General features: G+C 47.7%; 1 protein-coding gene across 2 annotated transcripts in view; it reads left to right on the top strand.

Annotated features, from left to right (window-relative positions):
- PRDM10 (PR/SET domain 10) overlaps positions 1-23,138 on the top strand; it is a 1,138,198-nt gene that overhangs the window by 146,347 nt on the left and 968,713 nt on the right. For both annotated transcript variants that reach the window (XM_086956905.1, XM_086956904.1), the window contains exon 3: positions 16,426-16,590. In XM_086956905.1, the coding sequence (XP_086813031.1) occupies positions 16,426-16,590 (165 nt within the window). The remainder of the gene's footprint in view (positions 1-16,425; positions 16,591-23,138) is intronic.

Below are 23,138 nucleotides of genomic sequence, written 5' to 3'. Positions count from 1 at the left end.
GCGTGGCTGTTGGAGGGTTTCTTGAGCAGGGCGAGGGTGTTGGCGCAGTCGTCGATCCATTGTCTGAAGTTGCGGACTGCGGCGTCTGGGTTGGTGGGGTCGGTGGGTGTGTTCTGGGTGAGGGTGGTGATCAGTCGGTCTTCGGTGACTTTGCTCCAGCAGCGGCGAGGCAGCTGTTGGGTGCGGTGGTGCGTGGTTGGTTTCTTGAAGGTGAAATGAATGCAGCGGTGGTCGGTCCAGTGGAGTTCGGTGGTGTGGTTGAAGGCGATGTGGGTGCCTGTGGAGAAGACGGGGTCCAGCGTGTGGCCGGCGGCGTGGGTGGGCGCGGTGACAAGTTGTTTGAGGCCGAGGTTGGCGAGGTTGTCGATCAGGGTGGTGGAGTTGGCATTGTTGTTGTTCTCGAGGTGCAAGTTCAGGTCCCCGAGGAGGTTGTAGTCCGTGGAGGCGAGTGCGTGGGTGCTGGAGAGGTCGGCGATGGAGTCGCTGAACTGAGCCCGTGGTCCGGAGGGGGTCTGTAGATGAGTGTTCCTCTGAGGGTGGTGTTGGGGTCGGTGTGGATCCGGAAGTGCAGGTGTTTGGCGGTGTTGACGGTGACGTCTGCATGGGTGGCGACCTTGAGGGTGGACTTGTGGACGATGGTTATTCCTCCTCCCGTTCCGTTGGCGCGATCCCTGCGGGTGATCTTGTAGCCGTCCGGGATGGCTATGGCGACGTCGGGCGCCGTTCCACAAGGTCTCGGTCAGGAAGGTCACGTCTGGGGCGGAGGTGTCAAGCAGATCCCAGAGCTTGACGGCATGTTTTTTGTGCAGGGCGGTTGTTGGGGAGTATGCAGAGGAGGTGGTTGGGTCCGGTCCTTGGAGATTTGGTGGTTCTGTCTCAGTTATAATTCATTTAAAGGTTTTGTGGTATGTTGTATCAGCAGAAAGTAATGGTTTCAGCAGTTCTGTTTATTTATTTAGTTCAGGTTACATTCGGTGGTTATTTTTATTAGTTTGTTTGCTGGTCACAATAACAGTATCTTCTAGTCTGCTGATTTACCGCCCACCAGGCCAATTCCCTACTGCCCTTTCCACCATTGTTTCCAACTTAGCTTGTACACCATCTAATTTTACTGTGCTTGGGGACCTTAATCTCCATTTAGATGACCCCTCAGACTACTCGGCCAATTAACTGTTATCCAATCTCTCTGCACTTCAGCTTACTCAGAGAGTGCTTAACCCTACACATATCAAAGGTCATCTACTCGATCCTGTTTTAAGTAATTTACGAGAGCTCACTGTTGGCACCCCCACTCCACTTCCTTGGTCGGATCACTTTTTAATCGTCTTAACTTGGGAAGTCCATGGATCCACGTTCGCCCCTAATATGATCTCGGCTCTGGAACGGAACTGGTCAAACCTCCCCACTGAGCTCTGGATTTCTGTTCTTGAAGCGAGTAAACCAGCTAGCGACCCGAACCCCATTGTGGCCAACGAAAAGTTTAACAATTAGATCCAAAGCTCCCTTGATGTAGTTCTTCCTAAGAGACCCACCCACAAACAAGGCAGGCTGAAGACTGCTCCCTGGTTCTCTCAAAGGTTAAGAGAACTAAAACAATAGAGTAGAAGACTTGAACGTTCCTGGAGACAAAATTATTCTCTTTCCAGGAAACTTAAATATAGAGAGGCAATCAGATAATATAAAGCTGAAATTAAATCTGCCCAAGCTGCCTTTTATGAGGAGAAACTCATTCTAGTGGCAAACTCCCCCAAAGACATTTTTCAAATAGCCAAAAACCCTCTCCAATCTGCCTCAAAAGCAGCCAACATCAGAGGGGGCTTTCACAAGGTGTAATACCTTGGCTGAATTTTTCCAACAGAAAATTCATAACATTTACATGTTCCTTCCGGCCTTTCAGAATCAACAATCTATGACACCGACCTTGGAGCCACTTGCCGGAACACAAATTTCATTAGGGTAATTCCCCCTTTTGGATTTGCCCCATTGGACTCGGTCATGGCAAAAATAAAGTCGAGCTCCCCTACTGACCCCGCCTCTCCTCTACCCCTGATATCTGAAAGAGACACGTTAGTGATAGATTCCTTACCTTAGAATATCCCCAGGCGTCAGGCTGGATCCAGAAAGTTTTTCTGCTCAGCAGTACCTCTGCGCGCCAGTAGGTGGCGTCCTGCGGCTCCGCGTCCGTCACTGGCGTCGTAGGCGCCGAGATGACGTCACGGAGAGTACTTAGGCGCCACCCATGCACGCTGACGTCAGTTCTTTCTTTTTCCGCGCCGAAAGCGCAGATAAGGATTGAGCACGTACCGTCGCTCCCTAGAGGCGGACTTGGGGGAAAGGCGCTCCGCCCCTGTAGCTCTCCTACCCGCTATACCCGGGTCTGTCGGCAACTCCCGAACAGGTGCAAGAGTTTCTTGCTGCCATGGACCGCCTGTTAAGGGCTCGAGCTCCCACCGGCACGCCTGCGGGCCTCGCAGTCCTCGCGGTCCCATGTCCAGATCCTGTTGGCCCTGCGGCACCGCCTCTGCCACTGGATCCAGCGCCCTCTGCTCGGGCCCCGGCGCCACAAGGTGCAGCACCGCTGGGTCCGGCCCCGGCGCCACCCTTGGCTCTGGCCCCAGCGCCACCCCTGGCTCCGCCACAGGTGCCGCACTGGGTGCCGTTTATCTCGCCCCTACCCCGGTTCCCGGACCATTTTGTTCCAGCTTGGGATCCACGTTGGGATGCGGCGCTGGCGCAGCTGCCGCTCCCGGCGCTGCTGACCCCCTCTCCGGCTCCGAGGACCCCCCTCGCGCGGCAGTGTGACTCCGAGCAGGATTGGGTGGGTGACCTTCAAAATGTGGGTGAACTTGATGTGTCTTCTGACCTGGGGTTTGCCTCGCCTCCCCCTACTATGGAGGAAGGCGCTTCCTATACTATGGTGCTGCGGCGCGCCACAGAGGCTCTCCATCTCGACCTCCCTACGGTGGCCCTTAAGACCAACCTCCTTACGGAGGTGCTCCAGACGGCGTCTACGTAGTCGGAGCCGCTGCTCCCTTTCAATGAGGCCCTTACTGAGGTCCTCTTGGGTACTTGGTTGCGGCCGGCCTCGGGGGCACTGGTGGATAAGAACGTCGCTAGGCGCCATCGTCCGGTGCTTGGTGATCCCGCCTTCTTGACCACTCACCCCACGCCTGAGAGCCTGGTCATTCAGGCCTCGACATCACAGAGTGCCTTTCCCTCAGCTTCGCTGGATAAGGACTCCAAGAGGCTGGACCAATATGGCAAGAGGTTGTTCTCCTCAGCCTGTTTGGGGTTGAGATGGGTTAATACCGCCCTCTTATTGGGCTGTTACTCCCACGCATTGTGGGATTCGGTGACAGAGGTTCTGCCTCAGTGCTCTGAGGAGGTCCAGTCTGTCATTTCCCAAGCGATTGTGGAGGTCAAGGATCTGGCGAAGTTTGCCATCCGGTGTGGTTTGGACACTGCTTATTCGTTGAGCAGGGCGATTTCTACGACGGTGGCGTTGCGTCGCCATGCCTGGTTGCGTTCCACTGAACAAGGCGGACAATGCTGTGGAGCGCTTTAAAGACTCGCGCGCCATGGCCAAGTCTTTGGGTCTTACCACGAAGGCCCTTGCCACGTCTGGGTTTCGTTCCTTTTGTGGCCAGGGTAAGTTCACCGAAGCACGCTCCTCCGCTAAGCCTGTGCAGAACCAGCCCCAGCGTGGCTGCAGCAGTGGCTTTCGCAGGGGCGGGTCTGGTAACCAGCGAGCGGGTCAGCCCACCTCCACCCTCGCTGCTTCCGCCTCTAAGCCTTCCTAATCCGAGCTTCAGGGAGCAACCCACGCCGGTGGGTGGCAGGGTACATCACCACCTTCGCCACTGGCGCGAAATTACCTCGGACAAGTGGGTGCTGCAGATAATCTGTCACGGTTACTCGCTCCCCTTTCTGTCCTTCCCTCCGGCCATGCCACCTCGGTACCACCGCATGTCGGGGGATCATTTGGCTCTACTTCTTCAGGAAGTCACAGCCCTCTTGGCAAAGGGGGCTATCGAGCGCATTCCCGGTCAGGAAGTAGGGAGTGGTTGTTATTCCCACTACTTCTGGTCCTCAAGAAGTAAAAGGGGGGCCTACACCCCATCTTGGACCTCCCGGACGTCAATCGCTTCCTCCGGAAGGAGAAGTTCAAGATGCTAACTCTGGCTCAGGTCCTGGCTGCCCTGGACCCTGGAGACTGGATGGTGGCGTTAGACTTGAAGGACGCCTATTTCCACATCTCCGTCCTGGCGGCTCACCGGTAGGCCAGGAGCATTTTCAGTTTGCCATGCTCCCCTTCGGCCTTACCAGTGCCACTCTGGTGTTCACGAAGGTGAAGGCGGTGGTCGCAGCTCATCTGCGCAGGTCAGGGGTGTCAGTCTTCCACTACCTTGACGACTTGCTGTTGAAGGCGGGCTCGCCCCAGGCAGTCGTCACTAAACTCCAGACTGCGGCCGACCTCCTGCACTTGCTTGGGTTCTCCATCATTGTGCCGAAGTCGCACCTGAGTCCCTCTCAGAAGCTCCCCTTCATCGGAGCGATTCTGGATTCGACGCTGTTTCGGGTTTATCCTCCCGAGCAGCGAGTCTGGGATATTCAGGCTATGGTTCTGCTCTTTCAGCCTCTATCCCGGCTTTCAGCAGGATGACCCTCCGGCTTCTGGACCTGATGGCTTCCTGCATCCTGCATCCTGCTAGTGACGCATGCCAGATGGCATATGCGTGCTCTGCAGTGGGACCTGAAGTTCCAGTGGGCACAGCATCAGGGCAACCTGTCGGATCATGTCCAGATCTCGGAGGGTGCTGCACGACAGTTGCAGTGGTGGCTCACAAATCGCGATTGGGTCAGTGGCAGATCCCTCTCCCTTCCCCAACCGGAGCACACAGTGGTGACGGATGCGTCCCTCCTGGGATTGGGAGGCCACATGGGAGAGGCGTAGATCAGAGGCCACTGGTCTCCGGTGGGGTCCCGACTCCATATCAACTCTCTGGAGCTGCGGGCGATCTGGCTTGCAGTGAAGGCATTCCTTCCCTCTGTCTGGGGAAGTGTAGTGCAGGTGTACATGGACAACACCACCGCTATGTGGTATTGCAACAAACAGGGCGAGGTGGGGTCGTGGACCCTATGTCAGAAGGCTCTGCGCCTCTGGACATGGCTGGAACGTCAAGGCATTACCTTGATGCTTCAACACCTGGCAGGTTCTCTGAACGCCAGGTCGGACGAACTCAGCCGCCGGTGCATGGTGGATCACAAATGCCGTCTGAACTCGGACGTGGTGCAAAGTCTCTTTCTGCAGTGGGGAGAGCCCTGGTTAAATCTATTCACCACCGACGAGAAAGTGCAATGTCATCAGTTCTGCACGTTGGAATTTCCAAAGCGGCGCTCGCTCGGAGACGCTTTTCGTCTCGAGTGGAGCTGCGGTCTGTTGTACGCCTTTCCTCCTATACCACTTCTGCCCAGAGTGCTGAAGAAGATCAGGAGCGACCGGGCCCAAGTCATTCTTGTGGCTGCGGACTGGGCTCGAAGAGTATGGTATCGCAAGATCCTCAGTATGAGCATCGATCCCCTGATCCGTCTGCCTCTTCGGGAGGATCTTCTGTCACAGCAGCAGGGGACGGTCCTTCACCCGAACCTGTCCAGCCTCCACCTCTGTGCGTGAAGATTGAACGGCGACAGTTGACACCTTTCGATCTTCCTCCCAAAGTCTGTGATGGCATTCTGGCAGCCAGACGTCCCTCCACTAAGACGGTATACGCCTGCAGGTGGAACAGATTTGTGGCATAGTGCACAGCAAAGCCTGTGGATCCCCTTTCTGCCCCGCTTTCTGAGGTTCTTCTGTTCCTTCTCTCTTTGGCCCAGCAGGGCTCTGCTCTGGGCACTATCAAAGGTTATCTTTCGGCCATCCCTGCCTTTCTATGGCTTCCAGATCAGCCTTCTCTTTTTAAGTCTCCGGTTGTTAACCGTTTTCTTAAAGGCATTACGCATACGTTTCCACCGGTGCCCTCATAATGCCTCAGTGGGACTTGAATCTTGTTTTGACTTTTCTGATGTTCTCCCTTTGAGCCCCTTCATAACTGTCCCTTACGTCTTCTTACTCTCAAGACAGCTTTCCTGGTAGCTATCACCTCTGCCAGACCAGTGAGTGAGCTCCAGGCTCTTTCTTCTAAACCTCCTTTCCTTTCTGTTCATCCGGACAAGGTGGTTCTAAGGACTCGTCCTTCTTTTTTGCCAAAGGTTGTCACGCCCTTCCACATCGGGCAGACCATCACTTTGCTCACCTTCTTTCCGCCTCTGCATCCTTCCAGTGAAGAGTAGAGGCTCCACCGTCTAGACCCAAAACGTGCGCTCACATTCTATCTGCAAGTGTACACAGCAGTTCCGGGTGGATGATCAGCTCTTTGTTGGCTACGTGGGTGCCAAAAAAGGTCAGGCGGTGCACAAACGGACCATCTCCCGGTGGGTCGTTCTGTGCATCAAAGCATGTTACTCCTTGGCCAGGAAGGAGTCTCCTGTGGGGCTGCGTGCCTATTCTTCCAGGACGACTGCAGCCACTACTGCTTTGGGACGTGGCGTTCCCTTGCAGGACATTTGTCAGGCAGCTACGTGGGCCTCGCTGCACACGTTTACCAAGCACTACTGCCTTGACAGTCAGGTCCCGAGAGACAGCTTCTTTGGCAGTTCTGTGCTCTGTGACTTTCTGGTGTGATCCTGTTCGCAGACCCTCCTCCGGGGTTGGTATTGCTGGGGTATGTATTCTAAGGTAAGGAATCTATCACTAACGTGTCTCTTTCAGATGCACAAGTTACTCACTTGTGTAAAGATAGATCTGTAAGAGACATTAGTTAGTGATAGATTCCTGACCGCCCGCCCATCCTCCGTGTTCTGCAAACTGATTACTAGGGTTAAGGTCATCCCTTTTTTAGGGCCCCAGTTTTATGCACCAAGGGTCAGTTCCTTGCATGTCTCTGCGTTTCGGAGCGGAATAGTTGCGCATCGAACTGACGTCAGCACTCATGGGGACGCCTAAGACCTCTACGTGACATCATCTCGGCGCCTACGACGCCAGTGACGGACGCGGAGCCGCAGAACGCCACCTACTGGTGCGCAGAGGTACTGCTGAACAGAAAAACTTTCTGGATCCAGCCTGACGCCTGGGAATATTCTAAGGTAAGGAATCTATCACTAACTAATGTCTCATGTTACATGTCTAATGTTACACAAGTGAGTAACACAAGTGAGTAACTTGGGCTTTAGCTGCCGACACCATTCGCCCTGTAATCCTTGATCTTGTCAACTCCTCCATCTCTTCCAGAACGGTTCCCCCCGCATGGAAATGCGCACTGGTAAAGGCCCTTTTAAAGAAACCTAATTTTGACCAGTCTAATTTAGCCAACTTTCGTCCCATCTCGCTCCTTCCCTGGATGAGTAAGATTCTGGAAAAACATATAAATACTACCCTAGTAGATTTTCTGGAATCCAACGATCTTCATCATCAGTCCCAAACTGGTTTTCGCCCTCAATTAGGGACCAGACTGTCCTTTTAGCAGTAACTGAGGAAGCGAGGCGGATACTGGATCAGGGAGGCACGGCAGTGATCATCCTCCTTGACCTCAGTGCCGCTTTCGACACTGTCAACCATGGCACTCTGATTCTTCGGCTAAAGAGTGTGGGAGTGACCGGCAGGGCTATAACATGGCTACAATCCTTTCTCAACGACTGGTTCCTTCAGGTTTTTGAGGGAGATGTCTCCAAATGGCTGTCTCTCAGCTGTGGGGTTCCTCAGGGCTCCTCCTTGAGCCCCACGCTGTTTAACATCTATATTAGACCCCTGGCAGAGATCGTCCAACCATTTGGCATTAAAATCATCACATATGCAGATGACACGCAGCTCGTGTTTGCATTGAAACACCCGAGAGGTCATCTAGAACCCTAGGCCTGTGCCTAGAGGAAGTTGCCAAATGAATGGAACTCTCTTGCCTCAAGCTGAACTGGGATAAGACCGAGCTTAAGCTCCTGGGCAACTCACCCCCCTTCGATCCTGTTTTGCTCTGGCCTAATTGCCTCGGTCCTGCACCAGATCCGAAGATTCTGATTAAGAGCCTTGGCGTGTGGCTTGAACGCTCGCTCCGCTTTAATCACCAGGCCGCTAAAATCTCAGCCACCTGCTACAGCCTCTTGAGGATGCTCCACAAGATCCTTCCCCTTCTCCCTTTCCAGGCGAGAAGGATCATGGTTCAACCCTCATCCTCTCTCGCCTGGACTTTTGGAATGCCCTCTATCTGGGAGCCCCCCAAGCCACCATCCATAAGCTCCAGATCATTCAGAACCGTGCTGCTTGCATGCTCCTTCAGGTTCCCCGATGGCAATCTGCGAAATCTGCACTATGGAGCCTCCATTGACTATCAATCAAGGCAAGGATCCAGTTTAAGGCAATGTGCCTGATTCTCAGGGTCTTCTGGAAGAAGGGCCCAGTGACAATCCAATTCATGATTACCCCCTATCAACCTCCCAGAGACCTCAGCTCTATGTCTTCATTTATAGTCGCCACACACAGAATAAGGAAAGCTGGATGGGGCGGGCCTCCTTCTCCCGTAACGCTGCCAATTTCTGGAACACCCTCCCACTATACCTGCGGAATTCGATTAACCCGCTGTCATTTAGAAAGCTCCTAAAAACTGTTCTTTTCAATTAATGCAACTAATCCTCTCCTTTTATGTCTTTCTGTGTTAGTCCGCAGCGCTGGGAGGCCTCAGGGTAGCCATTGCGCTTTATAAGTTCTATTTCATTCATTCATTCATTCATTCATTCATTCATTCATTCATAGGAGAAAGAAATAATTTCCCTTGCTGAAAATGGCTCAGGTCTTTTTGTTGTGTATTAAAAACGTGTACATGAAAATTTGAAAGCTCATGTTTCTTATTTAATACTGCATTAAAATATATAACAAATACTCTTCACAGCTGCAGTTGGAGTGAGTTTGGATACTTTTTGCAACATTTATTGACTTTTTGAGTTTAGCGATTTTATTTAAATTGCAGCTGCAACACGCAGTTGAGGAAAGGGTTCGGTTCTTACACTATTTAAGTTGCATTCAAAGAGCAATAAAAAGACTCATGTTAAGGTAGGCCTTGAAAACATAGATCAATAATACACTTTTCAGTTTTGGGTAAAATAAGATCACTGTCCTAAAGTGGAGTGAAGTTTCAGAATAATTTTTTCAGTAGTGAAGGTGCTGTGGACATAATTTAAATAATTCAAAAGATCTTTTTTCGATTCACAGAATCATCAAAGCTTTATTAAAATAGTATAAAACATTTCTTATAAACACATACAAATACATTGATCCTCTCATTATTTACAGTTAGCAACATCATAATTTTCTGGCGGTACACTATAGTTACACAATTGCAAATCTTCAATTCATCATATCGCTGAGATTTAGTTCCCTATTTAAAATTTTTTGTGGAAAATTCCAGAAGGTGCAAAGTGTAAATTTACGGAGAATTCTATAAAAAATACACGATCAATAAAATGCTAAAAAATGCTTTAATGATATCGATAAATACATTCTAGTTAAAACTGCCATCAATTCTACTAAAGGGTTCACAGTTTATATTACACATCCTTGTACCCGAATGCAAATTACACTGATGCAGAGATCAGCCCCTATGTTAAAATATATTTTTATTTATTTTTTTGTATGTTAAGCCCTTTCTTTTTCCTTATGAAATTAATGGCCAGTAGGAATCTACTAACGCCGAATACAATGAACATAGAGCTATCAGTTTTTATTATTCACAACATATTATTGTATTTTCTACCATTCAAACTTCTGCCCAATGGTTTGATCCATTTTCTTCTGGTATTTACATATGCAGGGCAGAAGAATAAAACATATCTGGAGCGTACCATATCTGAACTTCAGATATAATGACTTTGGCAGTAAGGGTTCAATTTCATCTAAAAACGACTCAAAACAGGGAGTTGTTTTAAACATTAGGAATTGTGTTGTAAGAGTTCCTGATGTGCTGTTTAAAGTCACTTTATGCCAAATAAAATTCCAGTAAATGGTCTTAATTTCACGCTTTGAATCAGGCGTCAGCAGACTCGGATTTACCCAGAATCTGCTTAGACCTAAGTCAAAAAGCCACTTGCGGATATGAGCCAACCAGGGAAAAGTGACATGAGTATCAAGTGCCAGCAACTTACTCAGTGTTTGTCTGTATGTTTCTAGTTCCACAGTGGTCCAGATTCTAACCCAGTATGACAGGGTCATCCAGATCGCCTTGTGTTCTAGTCGTTTTTTACCCAGGTCATACATAAAAGGGATTATAGGGGTATTTTGGGAAAGGGCCATGAACCTTCTTAAAACCCTATTTTCCCCCACAATTAAAGGGGAGAGGTTTTCCCCGCCCCACAACTCTGAGCCATTCAGAGCAGCAGTTAGGGCTCTGGACTTACAAATGTCTAGAGTCGGAGTAACGGCCTTTGTCATAGTTGTGTATTGTTTTTTACAATCAGTGCTGAATTTTGCAATAAAATTGATTTTGATTTCTTTATCAGTGGGTTCCATGAAAGTTTTGAATCTATGGTTACCCCCAGGTATGCAAAGTTGAATATGTATTTTTCTTTAACAGGATTTATTTCCAAACCTTTTAGCTTGCAGTACTCATTAATGGTATTTAAAAGATTTTGTAAGCCCTTTGGTGTTTGGGACAACAAAAGGGTATCGTCTGCGAATGTTAACGCACAACTATGAGTCCCTCCAAGTTTTGGGGAATCGTGTTGGGTTTTTTGGAGGAACTGAATCATGTTGTTAACATATAAAAGGAACAGGGTAGGCGCCAGGACACAGCCCTGGCGCACACCTCTCCTGACCGGTATCTCATTCGTGAGTTTCCCCCCTTTGCCCCAACGGACCTTTGCAAAATTGCCTCCATGAAACCTAATAAGCTGGGCTAGAATCTTCTTACGTACCCCCTACTGCAGCAAGTTTATCCATAATAGATCCCTAGGAATTGAGTCAAATGCTGCCTTTAAATAAATAAAGGCAAAATATAAGTGGCAGGTTCACAACCTTGTGGCCAGATGTAGGTGGCCCAATACCGTCAGTAACGGCCAAAATTACCGAATTTCGGCTGTTACCGACCGGTATTGAGCATTTGGGATGTAGGGGGCCTAAATTGCAAATTCAGTAATTTACTGATTCGGTATTTTAAGGAATCAGTAAATTACCGATTCCTTAAAATACCGAATCTGTAAATTACCGTGTAGGGAGCACTCAAATGAGTGCTTTTCCCATTTTAGGATTCGTTATTTACCACCAACTATAAGTTGCTGGTAAATAAGGAATACCTTTGAAAATGCAAATCAGTGCATTTTCAACTGTGCCATGTGGCACACGTACATGCTTACCGAATCGGTCAATACCGATTCGGTAATTACCGAATCTTAACGATTCAGTAATTTTTACTGAATTTTTTGCTACAAAGCATTTACCAATTCTGAAATACCGAATCAGTAAAATTCGGTATTTTAGAATCGGTAAATACTATTTACCTACATCAGGCCTTAAGTGTATTTCCAGGCTATAGTTACAAGTCCAAAAACTTGATCTATCGTGCTGGTTTTCCTTCTGAAACCCGCCTGGCATGGTGAAAGTACATCCTTTTCGCTCATCCAATCATTTAACTTATCCAAGATTTGCTTGGCATAAACCTTTTGCATTATATCTATCAGACTTATAGGTCTCTAATTAGCGGGATCGTCCCTACTACCCTTTTTATGAATCAGGAAAATCTCCCTCCTTTCCAGGAGGTCACCTGGTATCTTAACCAGGTCTTAGTGCTTCCATGTGTCGGACGGCCCACGGCCGTCTGATGTCATGCTGGGCATGTACGAAGTACGGCTGTGGGCCGTCCGAACCACGCACATGTGGAATTCTCCAGCAGCGGAGGGGAATTCCGTCCGCAGCGAAGCGATTAGATGTCTTAATGGCAGCTATAGCAAGTGTGGTATCTTCCATGCTGAAGTGTAAAGGTGCGATCTCAGTTAAGGACAAGAGCCCTTCGATACTACTAAATGGATCTCTGTCCAACACATTTGGGGGGAATATAGATTAGCAAAATGTGCAAGGGTCTAGATTATAGTCTTGGACCGGGTTGGTTACTTTGCTACCATGGGCTGTAATCCGCCAAAACAAAGACTGGTCACTGGCCTTTGAAGCTGTCACAAAATCCTCCCAGCTAGCATCTTCCCAAGTTCTACAGGCTACTTTCAGAGTATTATTGTATAAGTTTCTTTCATGTCTGATCTTAACTATCTCTTTGGTTTTTATGGCCTTCATAAGACGTTGTTTAGCCACTGCACATTCTTTATTGAACCAGGGATTGAACAGCCGTATTTTATCCCTACGATTAGCTCTTTCTGTCTGGGATTTATTTAGGTAGGGTTTCATATTTTCTACCAACCTCTGGTGGATCTGGGTTATGGATATATTTTCAGGGCCTGACTCTACAAAGGAGGTTAAGAGTTCACTAAAAATATTATATATATTAATGAGGGGTTTCGACTTGGTCCAATATAGATGGCCACTTTACATCCCACTGGTTGTTACTCACTAACGGCAGTATAATCTCTACACTTGGACCAGATTGTATAGTTGAATGGGTCAGAAGCCATTTCCCTGTTAGATCTAAACACAGTGGGAAATGGTCGCTTTCCCTAATATCTTCAACCTTAACATCCTGTACATAGGCCCTGTGGGCTGCACTTATCATAACATATTCTATTCGGGATTCAGAGTTACCTCTTGAAAAGGTATTTGAGCATTCAGGATCTGAGGGGAACCTGCCATTACATGCCCTCAGGCCTTTCTCTATGGTGAAGTGGAATAGTTGCATTTCCGAAACAGAACATCCCACTGTTTTTCCTACACTGAGAAGTGGGATCCCCATTGTTAACTCTTCTTCCTCAAAGATGGTATCTAGACCCGACAAGGGTTCATAGCAACAATTAAAGTTGCCCCCAACTATAATGGGCCCATTTGGTTCGATGGAATCGAGGACTTCTTCTAGTTGATGTATTAGTGGTGATTCTTTTGAACGCTCCCTTGGTCTTATATATATATATATATATGTTTAAAAGGTGCATCCGGGACTTATTTGGGGACTTACATTTTAAAACCAGAATATCTTTTGAACCAGAGGGCACAGTTTCTATAGTTGTATTTATATGTTTTTTTATCCGAATTAGAACCCCACCTGACGGTCTCCTCCTATTTGACTGGTGGGCCTCTATACTTAATGTTCTATAACCTACTTTATACAATGGCTCCCTCGCCCAAGTCTCCTGGAAGAGAAAAACATCGAAATTGCCAATATAATCATGCCAATCTGGTTCATTAAGTTATTTTTGAGTGTCCCGCTATATTCCACGAGACCATTTTTATACATTCCGGTGTTGGGTGTGTTGGCGTGTTGAATGAACGGACAGGAATAATTATACAGTCAAGTCCCTCTGGTTCAGAATATTAACAACCTCACTGCCTTCAAGGTCTTTTCTCTCTCAATGTACATCCAAGGTATATTGGGTATCCAATTCTATTACACATTGGTTCCTTACTATCGAGCTCGATGTACCACCCGCTGTTGAATTCAATCTTGCCTGCTCATTCTGTCAATCTACGGCTTCTAGATTATTTGATTCCTCCTTTGTTTGTAGGGCAGTGTTGGATCTATCTGTGCAGGTTTTATTCAGCCTGAAGCTAATTTTAGAATCAAAAGGAATTCATAGCTATTAGATTATTAGCGATAGTTTTTGAGTATAATGTTAGTTTTATATTGTCCATGTCCCCCTCTTCTTGTCGGATCCGTTCAGCATTTTTTAGATCTGATCTGCTTATAGAGAGGCATTGTTGTTAATGCTAATCCAGTACTTTGTTTATTAGTGATTCCTTGTCTTCTCTAGTACCCTGCTTAAGCCTGGGAACATTTGTCAAAAAGATGTTCTAAGAGTTTGACTTCCCCAGGTTCAAATGGTGAGATAATAAATAAGGTTCCTGTATCCATTGGGGACCCCTGTTCACCCACCCAATTCTTGGATTCATCCCAAACTTTCCTTGGGTAGCTTGTACAGGCCTGTTTGTGGTTTGTAGATTGGACACCTGGGTGTGTGTTTTTATGTGACACGTGATGTCGCCGGAGGGGCAATCCAGGATTGTCATGAGTATTAGTCACATGATTCCCTGAGCTAGATAGGAAATGGGATGTAGAAGTCATATGTTTGCTCTGGTTTGCTACTTGATTGGAAGAGTATTTTGGTGCTGCTCTAGATGGCATTCTAGCTAGAGTATTCTCTGCCTCAGTATGATGAGGTTTCCTCCCTGTATGTTCTCTATTCTCCGGTGCACTGGACTAAGCTACTGGGTTTATAAATAATTGTGTTGTTAAGGCCTCAATCGTCCTTTTAAGTACCGAAACCTCTTGCACTGCTTTTAATTTTAAGCAAAGGTCCAGAACACGTGTATGAGTGTCCAGTGGCTGTGTTTGTGTCTCCGCTGCTCTCCTATTAGCTGTGGGTTGTCTGTTACACTCTATTTCTTTTATTTGCTTTTACTGTACTTCCTCCAGATTTTCTGCGAGGGGTAGACATCTATTAGAGCACTCTATATTTTCAATCTCCCTAAGTATAGAGCTTTCCTGGTTCCTATCTGTGTTGTCCAATCGAGGGGAGACTAACTTAGTGACTAGACGTTACCTTTGGTGGGGGTGTGATTTGTGCTCGTGAAGTTGTCGTGTTATGATCTTGATGGACAAAAATAGATGGTCTGCTTGATCTTGCAATCGTCGCTTTGTCCTTTTTACTGTAATAGGATGAGATTTTATTTTTACCCTTAGTTCTAAGCTCCAAGGAACTTCCTATGGAGTTGCGTTCTCACTCCACTAGAGCAACAGCTGCAGCCACTGCGTTAGCATGTGGAGTTCCACTCCCTGAATTCTGTCAGGCGGCAATGTGGGCATCCCTGCTCACGTTTACCAGACTCTACTGCCTGGACAGCCTAGTCAGGAAGGATGAGTTCCTTGCCCTTTCGATCCTCCAGGACACCTTCCTGGTGTGATCCTGGTCTGCAGACCCTCCAGGGTGGTATTGCTGGGATATCTATTCAAAAGGTAAAGAATCTGCAGCTAATAGCCTCTATCACATGAACAAGTCACTTACCTTCGGTAGTGATGTATCTGGTAGAGACATATATTACTTGTGGATTCTTTACCGCCCCACCCATCCTCCCCGCTCTGCGAACTGATTTCTAGGGATAGGGACTTCCCAACAGGGCCCTAGTTTTAACTCATCAGTAGTCAGTGTCTTTCAAGGCTCTGTGCTTCTGGCATGGAAAGTCGTGTTAAGAACTGACGTCAGTGCGCATTGGCGGCATCTTTGTAGGTCCAGCAACGTCATCCCGGCGCCCGCGACGCAGAGCCGACTGACACCACCTAACGCACAGGTGTAATGCTGAGGAAAAATCTCTGGATCCAGACTGACGCCTGCGATAATTCAAAAGGTAAGCAATCTACAACTAATATATGTCTCTACCAGATACATTGTCACCTAAGGTAAGTAACTTGTTCATCTCTCATTATATCGCCTCACACCCACCATCACATATGATCACCCGTCCTCACTGCCACCGCTATACACCCACACTCCCACATTCATGATCATACATCCATACAGCACCATCACACACTTCTCTATTGTCCACACACATCTGCATACGTACCATCACACACACACATCATACAACAGTACAGAAAAACAACTATTTAAAAATATGTAATGTTTTTTAAAAAAGTAATGCGAAAATGAGGTTGAATCAAAAAGTGACTAGCTACGGCACAAAATCTGAAAAGACATGGCATTAAAATGAATAATAATACCTTTACATAATCGTCTATACCCTCGTACTAACTCAACCTCAACTCCTATACCTGACATACTTTGTGAAAGGTGGAAATAAGTTGTCAATTAAAGACTGCGTGAGTGTGGAAGTTCTATTTTGATTGTGTGATTACTTAGCTGCAATCATATTGAATACAATTAGAAATTAGAAAATGTATAAATTCTTGGTGGGACATATTGTGCTTTTTGTTAAAGTGTGTAAAATTGATAATATGATTGGATATTTTGTAATGAACATAGCTATTTTGAGGATAGGTTATATCCTTGATTCCAACATCTTCTGTATTTGTAAATTTTGATAGTACTGATTGGTTTGCATGTTTCACAGGCTTTTGTGTTTTTGAACTTGGTTTCTATGAGTATGAATTTAATGATAATGTTTTAAATACCACAAATATATATTTTGTGAAAATGTATTATGTGTACGTAACTAGAATTTATGTTGTTTTTCAGGTGCACTTCGACTCAGAAGATGGGACAGTAGCACAAATTGTGTATAGTGACAGCCAGGATCGTCCTCCTCAACAGGTTGTATACACATCAGATGGCACCTCCTACACGTCGGTGGACACATCAGAGCATACTTTGGTTTACATACACCCTGTGGAGGGTTCACAGGTATGTTGAGTACAGCAGTTGTATGACTGGAAACAATATTACCCAGAGAGATTGTTTTATTGCCTCTTTAGAAGAAGCTGCCTGCCGCCCGCATCGCTTTGTGTAGGAATTCTATTCAGGCTTTACATTGATACTGTGTATGTGGTTAAAAAAGGTTACAAGAGAAGGCCTCTTGATTGGTTATCAGAGGAGCGAGTATTTTCCTTCTGCTTTGTCTAAGTGGTAGTGATAGTGGAAGGTAGATCAATTAGGTCGAGATGTTTCACACCTATAAGAGGTCCCTAGTGGATCCTTTGGCGTTTCATCAGGACCATGCGAAATGTGAAAAAAAATGAAGAATAGAGGTCTGAGATGACGACACTCAGTACTCACTCCTTTGATAATTAGATCTAGAGGTCTTCTCTTGTAACCTTTTTTAACCATACTACACGGACCCCCTAATCAAAGTTTAGGGTACCAGGGCGGTATTTTTAATTCACTCACTCTCTTTCCCCCCCACACACACCTGCACTCACCACTGCGACGTTTCTCCCAAAAAGATCTTTGTGCAGACAGAATTGTGCAGTCTTGCTCTCCTGTTTCCCACATATCACATGACCTGATTATGTTAACCAATTCTGCTGCTATTAGTTTTTTATTTACCCGAAGGAGTCGCCGGCGCTGCTCTTTTTCCCCTCTCTCTAATTTTCTATTCTGCAGTACTATGCCAGTCAATTGCAGCGCTACGGTTTCCCTTCTTGTCCCTTGAGTCGAGTCTCTGATCCTCGCTACAGTATGGTAGTGTCTGTTATTTAGAGCCGCCTGCCCTGCCTGAGCTCACTATTGCAGTGGACGACCCCGCCTACTGCTGCAGGGCTGTGCTTGCCCACTACTGCAGCAGTTTCCATGTTTCTTAATTTACCTCCTCTTTCTGGTCTCCCATCTGCTGCTTTTGATATCCTCCTCTTCTGCATTCCGCCTGCACCCTCTGACCCAGTATTTCCTCCTCCCTCTCTACGGCCGCTCTGTTTGCACCCCTTTGGCTCTCACCAAAAACATGGGCAGTGCACATATGGGGTGTAACAAGTACTGGTGGTTAAAGGCAGGGGTCCTCGGCTTTCCCCTTATATTGCTCTGAGGCTTGGGCTGTGAATACCGATGCAAGCAACACGGTTCGTCAGTGAGGGGTAAAAAGTCATCGAAGGGTGGGGGAAGTGCATTCAGGAGCGATGACACAAGGGGTTGGGTCACTATGCCAGAGTCAAGGCGTGGCTGAAGAGAACAATACCCTGGATTTTAGCATTTGGTTGGCCTTTCACAAAGCAGAAACGGTTGTATATTGGAACTTGTTCCACAACCACGACTTTCGAACTATGTGGGCGCTACCACGACCTTGTCTAAACCACTATTTTTTTACCATGCATTCCTTAACCACGATTTTTCATGGAAAAGGAATGCATGTTAAAAAAAATGCTTTTCATCTACTACCCTGATCCCCCCCCAAACCCTCCTGCCCCATAAAAATGAATCCCCCCACACCCTATAAACAAACACTTTCACCCATACTCCCTAAAAACTAATCCCAAACCCCTACCCCCTAAAAACACACTCAATCCAGTTAAAACGAATTCCCCCCTAATAATAATCACGATCACCCCACCTCCTAAAAACCGAACTCAACCCCTTAAAAACTAATTCCCCCACACCATATAAACAAACATAGCCCCATAAAAACTAATCCGAAACCCCCGCCCCTAAAAACGAACTCAACCCCCTTAAAACTAATTCCCCCCACTTTTAAAAAAATATAATCACCAACGCCCCTAAAACGATCTCAACTGCTTACAAACTAATCCCTCGCACACCTTCTAAACAAACACATTCACCCATACCCCCTAAAAACTAACCCCAAACCCCTCCACCCCTGAGAATTAATACATCTTACCTGTTTCTCTGTGACACTCCTCCGAACTCTGCCCTGCCTGAACATTATTCACAATCATTTGGGGGGGAGGAAAGGAATTCGTGATCCGTTCAATTCCCTGTAATCAAGTATCCACTAATCAAAAAGGAAGGATCACTTGTCCTGCAGAACATTGGGTATGCGAGAGCGGTTCTTTTCAATCTCAAAAGAAACCCTCATGCACGTGTTCATTGGTGGTGACGTTGAGCGGTATATCTTTGTTCTCCGCTTTCCCTCACACGTGTCTGCATAATCATAGGATTTTGTGGTTATGCAACCTCCACCAGGAGGTAATACCCTTTTGTTAAACCAGTAGTGACCAGAAATGGTGCTCGTGAATGGTGAAGTGAGTTAAAAAATCTCTTGATTCCAGATACAATTCTTTATTGTTTCTGGATTCTAAGGGACAATAAAAAACTACATAGGTTATTATGAGTTATTATGACTCTATCACACTAGAAATGTGAAAGTAGGTCAACATGTTTCAGCCCTCAGTCGCCAGGAGGTCGGGTGGGCTTTCTTCAGGACCAGGGGGTGAGGTGTGATAAGGTGAAAGTTACTCCTAAGTATTACTTGGTGTAGCGATGTAAAGGAACCGCCTTTGGTTGTGGTTCCAATAAGGTCCAATGGTACCTATGGATAAATATTTACAAAAAAAGGGGGGATTCTTAGAATCATAACAAAAAAGGGGAGGGTTTTTTTTGGGTTACATCAAACGTTTTTTTTTAAAAAAAAGGTATAAACTATACCAGAATCACACAAAGCTTATTAGGGTGGTGATTAATAAATACTGCTGCTCAGACTCTCCATGGCATGGGTAAAGTCAACTCTCTCATGTTTAGGCAAACTGTTGTTCAAACATTGGTTGGGGATTAACAGTTGTTTAGTTCAGTATTATCTACACAATTGGATAAATCTTTAAGGTGTTCTAGTCATACAATTGTGTATCTTTTATTCAACCGTTCGCATCTACAAGGCGTGTTTTCATACCTTTCAATGAGTGCTTTGTTATGCTATGCTATGTTTTGTGATGCTAAGTTTTGTTATGCCATGTTTTGTTATCTTTTGTTTTGCTATGCTATGTTTTGCTATCCTGGTGTATGGTTGTGTGTGGGGGGGGGGGTTGTGTGTGTATGTGGCTGTGTGTGTGGGTTTGTGTGTGGGGTTGTGTGTAAATGTAAATGTACAGGAATTTATATAGCGTTAGTCACCGAGCAGTTTCTAAGCGCTTGCTTAGGGAACCCGTCCTGGTATTCCCCTGTGAGAAAACGCCGGCAGGGTATCCGCAAGGTGAAAGCCAGGCATCCCGCCGCGAGGGGCCATTGTGGAGATTAAGCAAGCTATTGCCCAGAGTCGCAGAGTGTGAACCCGTGAATCGAGTAGGCACCGGAGCGAGAATTGTCGAGTCCATGGACATTTTAGGACTCAAGACCCCGCCGAGCCGGGAATTGAACCCTGGTCCCGGGCTGACCTCTGCTACCAGGTCTGCCTCCTCTAACCAGTGAGCCACACTTCTCCACACACTTCTGTGTGTGTGGGGGGTTGTGTGTGTGGGGGGTTGTGTGTGTGTGGGTGTGTGTATGTGGGTGTGGGTATGTGTGTGGTTGTGTGTGGGGGGGTTGTGTGGTGTGGGGTTGTGTGTGGGGTTGTGGTTGTGTGTGTGGGGGGTTTGTGTGGTGTGGGTTGTGTGTGTGTGTGTGGGGGGGTGGGGGTGGGGGGGGTTGTGTGTGTGTGCAGGATGTCGTTACCAAACCAGACAGCTGCACTGTATAGTAGATTTCAACCTTAAAAGTGCTATGATGCAGCGATCATTGTTCGTGCCATAGTTATTTTTAATTTGTAGCCATGCTGGTGCTGCACAACCTAGCCACAGGCATCGAAAAAGCCAAATCCTCACGTAGGTGAGACCAATTGGCTTTGCCATTGCTTGTTGTACTTTGCCTTTAATTCCCCCGTACTCTGGGATAGCATGTTCACTCTTCACAGGGTTTACAGTGTGGCTTTAGCGGTAAGCCAGGCGTGTCACCATAGGATGTGAAAGGAAAGTGCGGTGTAGCGTTTCAATAACCCCTCAGCTCGCGCTCTCACCCACAGAGGCACCCAAAGCCTTTTCGTAAATTGGCAGCTTTACCGTGGAAGGCTGCGGGGCACGTTGACGCCTTTCATCACGGTAAATGGTTGAGTCCCCGCATCAGGCGCAACTCGCCTGCACATTTATCTCTCGGACCAATGAGGAAGGCGAAGGCGAGTCCAATGTCAAACCCAGTGACCTTTTGTTTGTCACAAGAAATGTATCCAGGGAGGATTTTCTGAAAAATCCATAAGACTGTGTGCCATTATTCTCATAAAAATCTAGAGCTTTCAAATATCTGCTGGTGGGCTCCAAGCTGGTTAGATCAGAACTAGACACGAAAAAAATGTGTCCTTTCGGAAGGTGAAAACTGTAGTATACGGCTGGATACATTCTAGTGTTTAACTCCCACTGAACATTCACCCACCACAGGCGTCACCAGTAAGGGGACCCTGTTAATAAAAGTTCTAGTACCTTCTACCAGTTCTAGTACCTACTACCGTGTCTGAGTGGTTACTTGCCCCGCATGTGGGCCTAGTGGCCCAAGACACCACAATGGCGACGAGGCGGGTCTGCCCCGTGTGCCTGCTGGAATGAGCCGCCAAAATTCCTTAACGTGAAGGACTAGTCCGTTTCTATCATTTCCCCCACACGCTGTACTATCGACAGCCACCAGTCGAGGGAAATAGGAGGGCGAGTCTGCAAGGGCAAGAGGGCTATCGGTGGGAGCTGATGATCACTGAAGGCTGGCTCCCAGAGATGAGGCATGCTGTTCACCTGCCTGACGGACAATGGTGAATGGTCTGGTGAGTGGTGCTTTTCAGCCCGCATACACTGTGAGCAAAGCTCTCTGTCAGCAGGAAGACTGAGCCAGCACCAGCCCGGCAAGCCCAGACAATGACCTGCATCACTCTGCCATCCGGTGCTAAGGGAAACTTACAGCCAACACGGAAAGCCAGGACCCTGCACACCACGAGGCGCCCCAAAAATCATGAAGCACATGCGTGCCAGCACCGGCATTCCCTGCGCTCCCACAGCCTCCTAGCAAGACCCGGCCAGAAGCGCTCTGGCCGGCCGCCCCCGCCTGCTGACACCCTACCTGCACATTGAAAAGACAGGCAGCAACAGGTACTCAAGCACCGCTCCCTCTGCCTCGTTTGCAGCAACCCGCGGTGTGACCCTGCGAGGCCTCCGGTAGCCCCCCGCGTGGCAGTAAAGAGGGTGCCCGTCGTGCATGCTGAGCCCTCGGAGAAGAAGAGAGTAACGCCGCACCAGGTTCGGAATCCCCTGAAGAACAAGGCAAGCTGCTGTGGCGGGGGAAGGAGTGGTAGCGCGTCAGAGTGTCACACACCACACGCAGGCCAAGCAGTCAGCAGAGAGAATGAGCCGGTGGGAAAGAATCACCTCCAATACTGAAGCGTTCACAACGCCACACTGAATCTGCCCTGACCCGCCGGTAGGCGGGCGGAATCTCCTCTACCGGTTTAGGGTCGTCCCTCTCCTGCTAGAAAAAGTCTCCACCGCAAAACTCTACAGCAGCGGGACAATCAAAGCCGTCCCTGCAGAAAAGGCCCATTAGGCAGTATCGACCTCACAGGGCTCGAAAGCTAGGGCGGAAAAAACAAGGAGGGTCCATCAAATGCCTCCTTCCAGCAAGGAGAACGAGGTAACAATGAGAGAAAACCGCACTGACAAAAAAAAAATAAGGGGGCGGGAACAGCAACTGAATCCCTCCCCTCCAGGACTCCGTGACCTGCCTCGTGGTTGCCATAGCAACGTTTCTGGACATCGGCTTGCGAAACCAGAAGTCAGGTCACGGAGTCCTGAAAAGGAGGGAGTATAGCAGACAAATCATCAAAACAGGGGCATTGTCCAAAAGCTGGCCTCCGTTTCCCGAGGCCGGCCAATGGCAGAAGGGTTGTGGTTTCATGTCCCCTGTCCTCTGCCACCTCTCTTGATCTTTTGTCCAAGCTTCACTCTGGCTCGCCACTGGATCCTTGTCCAGCGAAATGCCTGGGTAGAGTAGCGACGGCAGTTAACATTCTGATTAACCCACTGCTTAATCTCTCCTTAAATACGGGAGTGGTTCCTTTGGAGTGGAAACATGCTCTGATCTTGCCGCTACTCAAAAAGCCCACTTTAGATCCCCTTGTGCATGCGAACTATAGGCCGATCTCCCTTCTTACTGCTCTGGCGATGGTGATTGAGAAACATGTGCAGTCCTCGATTACCAACTTTATTGAGACCAACAACATCCTCCATGATTCTCAATCGGGCTTCCGCGCTAATTATAGCACGGAGACAGCCCTTCTTGAGGTCACCGAAGCTATCAGAGAAACTCTGACATCTCGGGGGAAAGGCTATCTTGGTTATGCTTGACTTGTCGGCGGCTTTCGACACCGTCCCCCATGACGGTCTCCTTTTAAGACTCTGGGAGATCGGGTTTCGTGGGACGGTGTTGGACTGGTTTAAATCTTTTTTGTCCGGCCGTCGACAGGTGGTCTGGGCATCTCCTTTCTCAGCTGAAATGCCGCC

The sequence above is a fragment of the Lissotriton vulgaris genome, chromosome 2_1, assembly GCF_964263255.1.
Source record: "Lissotriton vulgaris chromosome 2_1, aLisVul1.2, whole genome shotgun sequence".
NCBI lineage: Eukaryota > Metazoa > Chordata > Amphibia > Caudata > Salamandridae > Lissotriton > Lissotriton vulgaris.
Note: the sequence above shows the minus strand (reverse complement) of the source record. Positions and strands in the feature narration are given on the sequence as shown.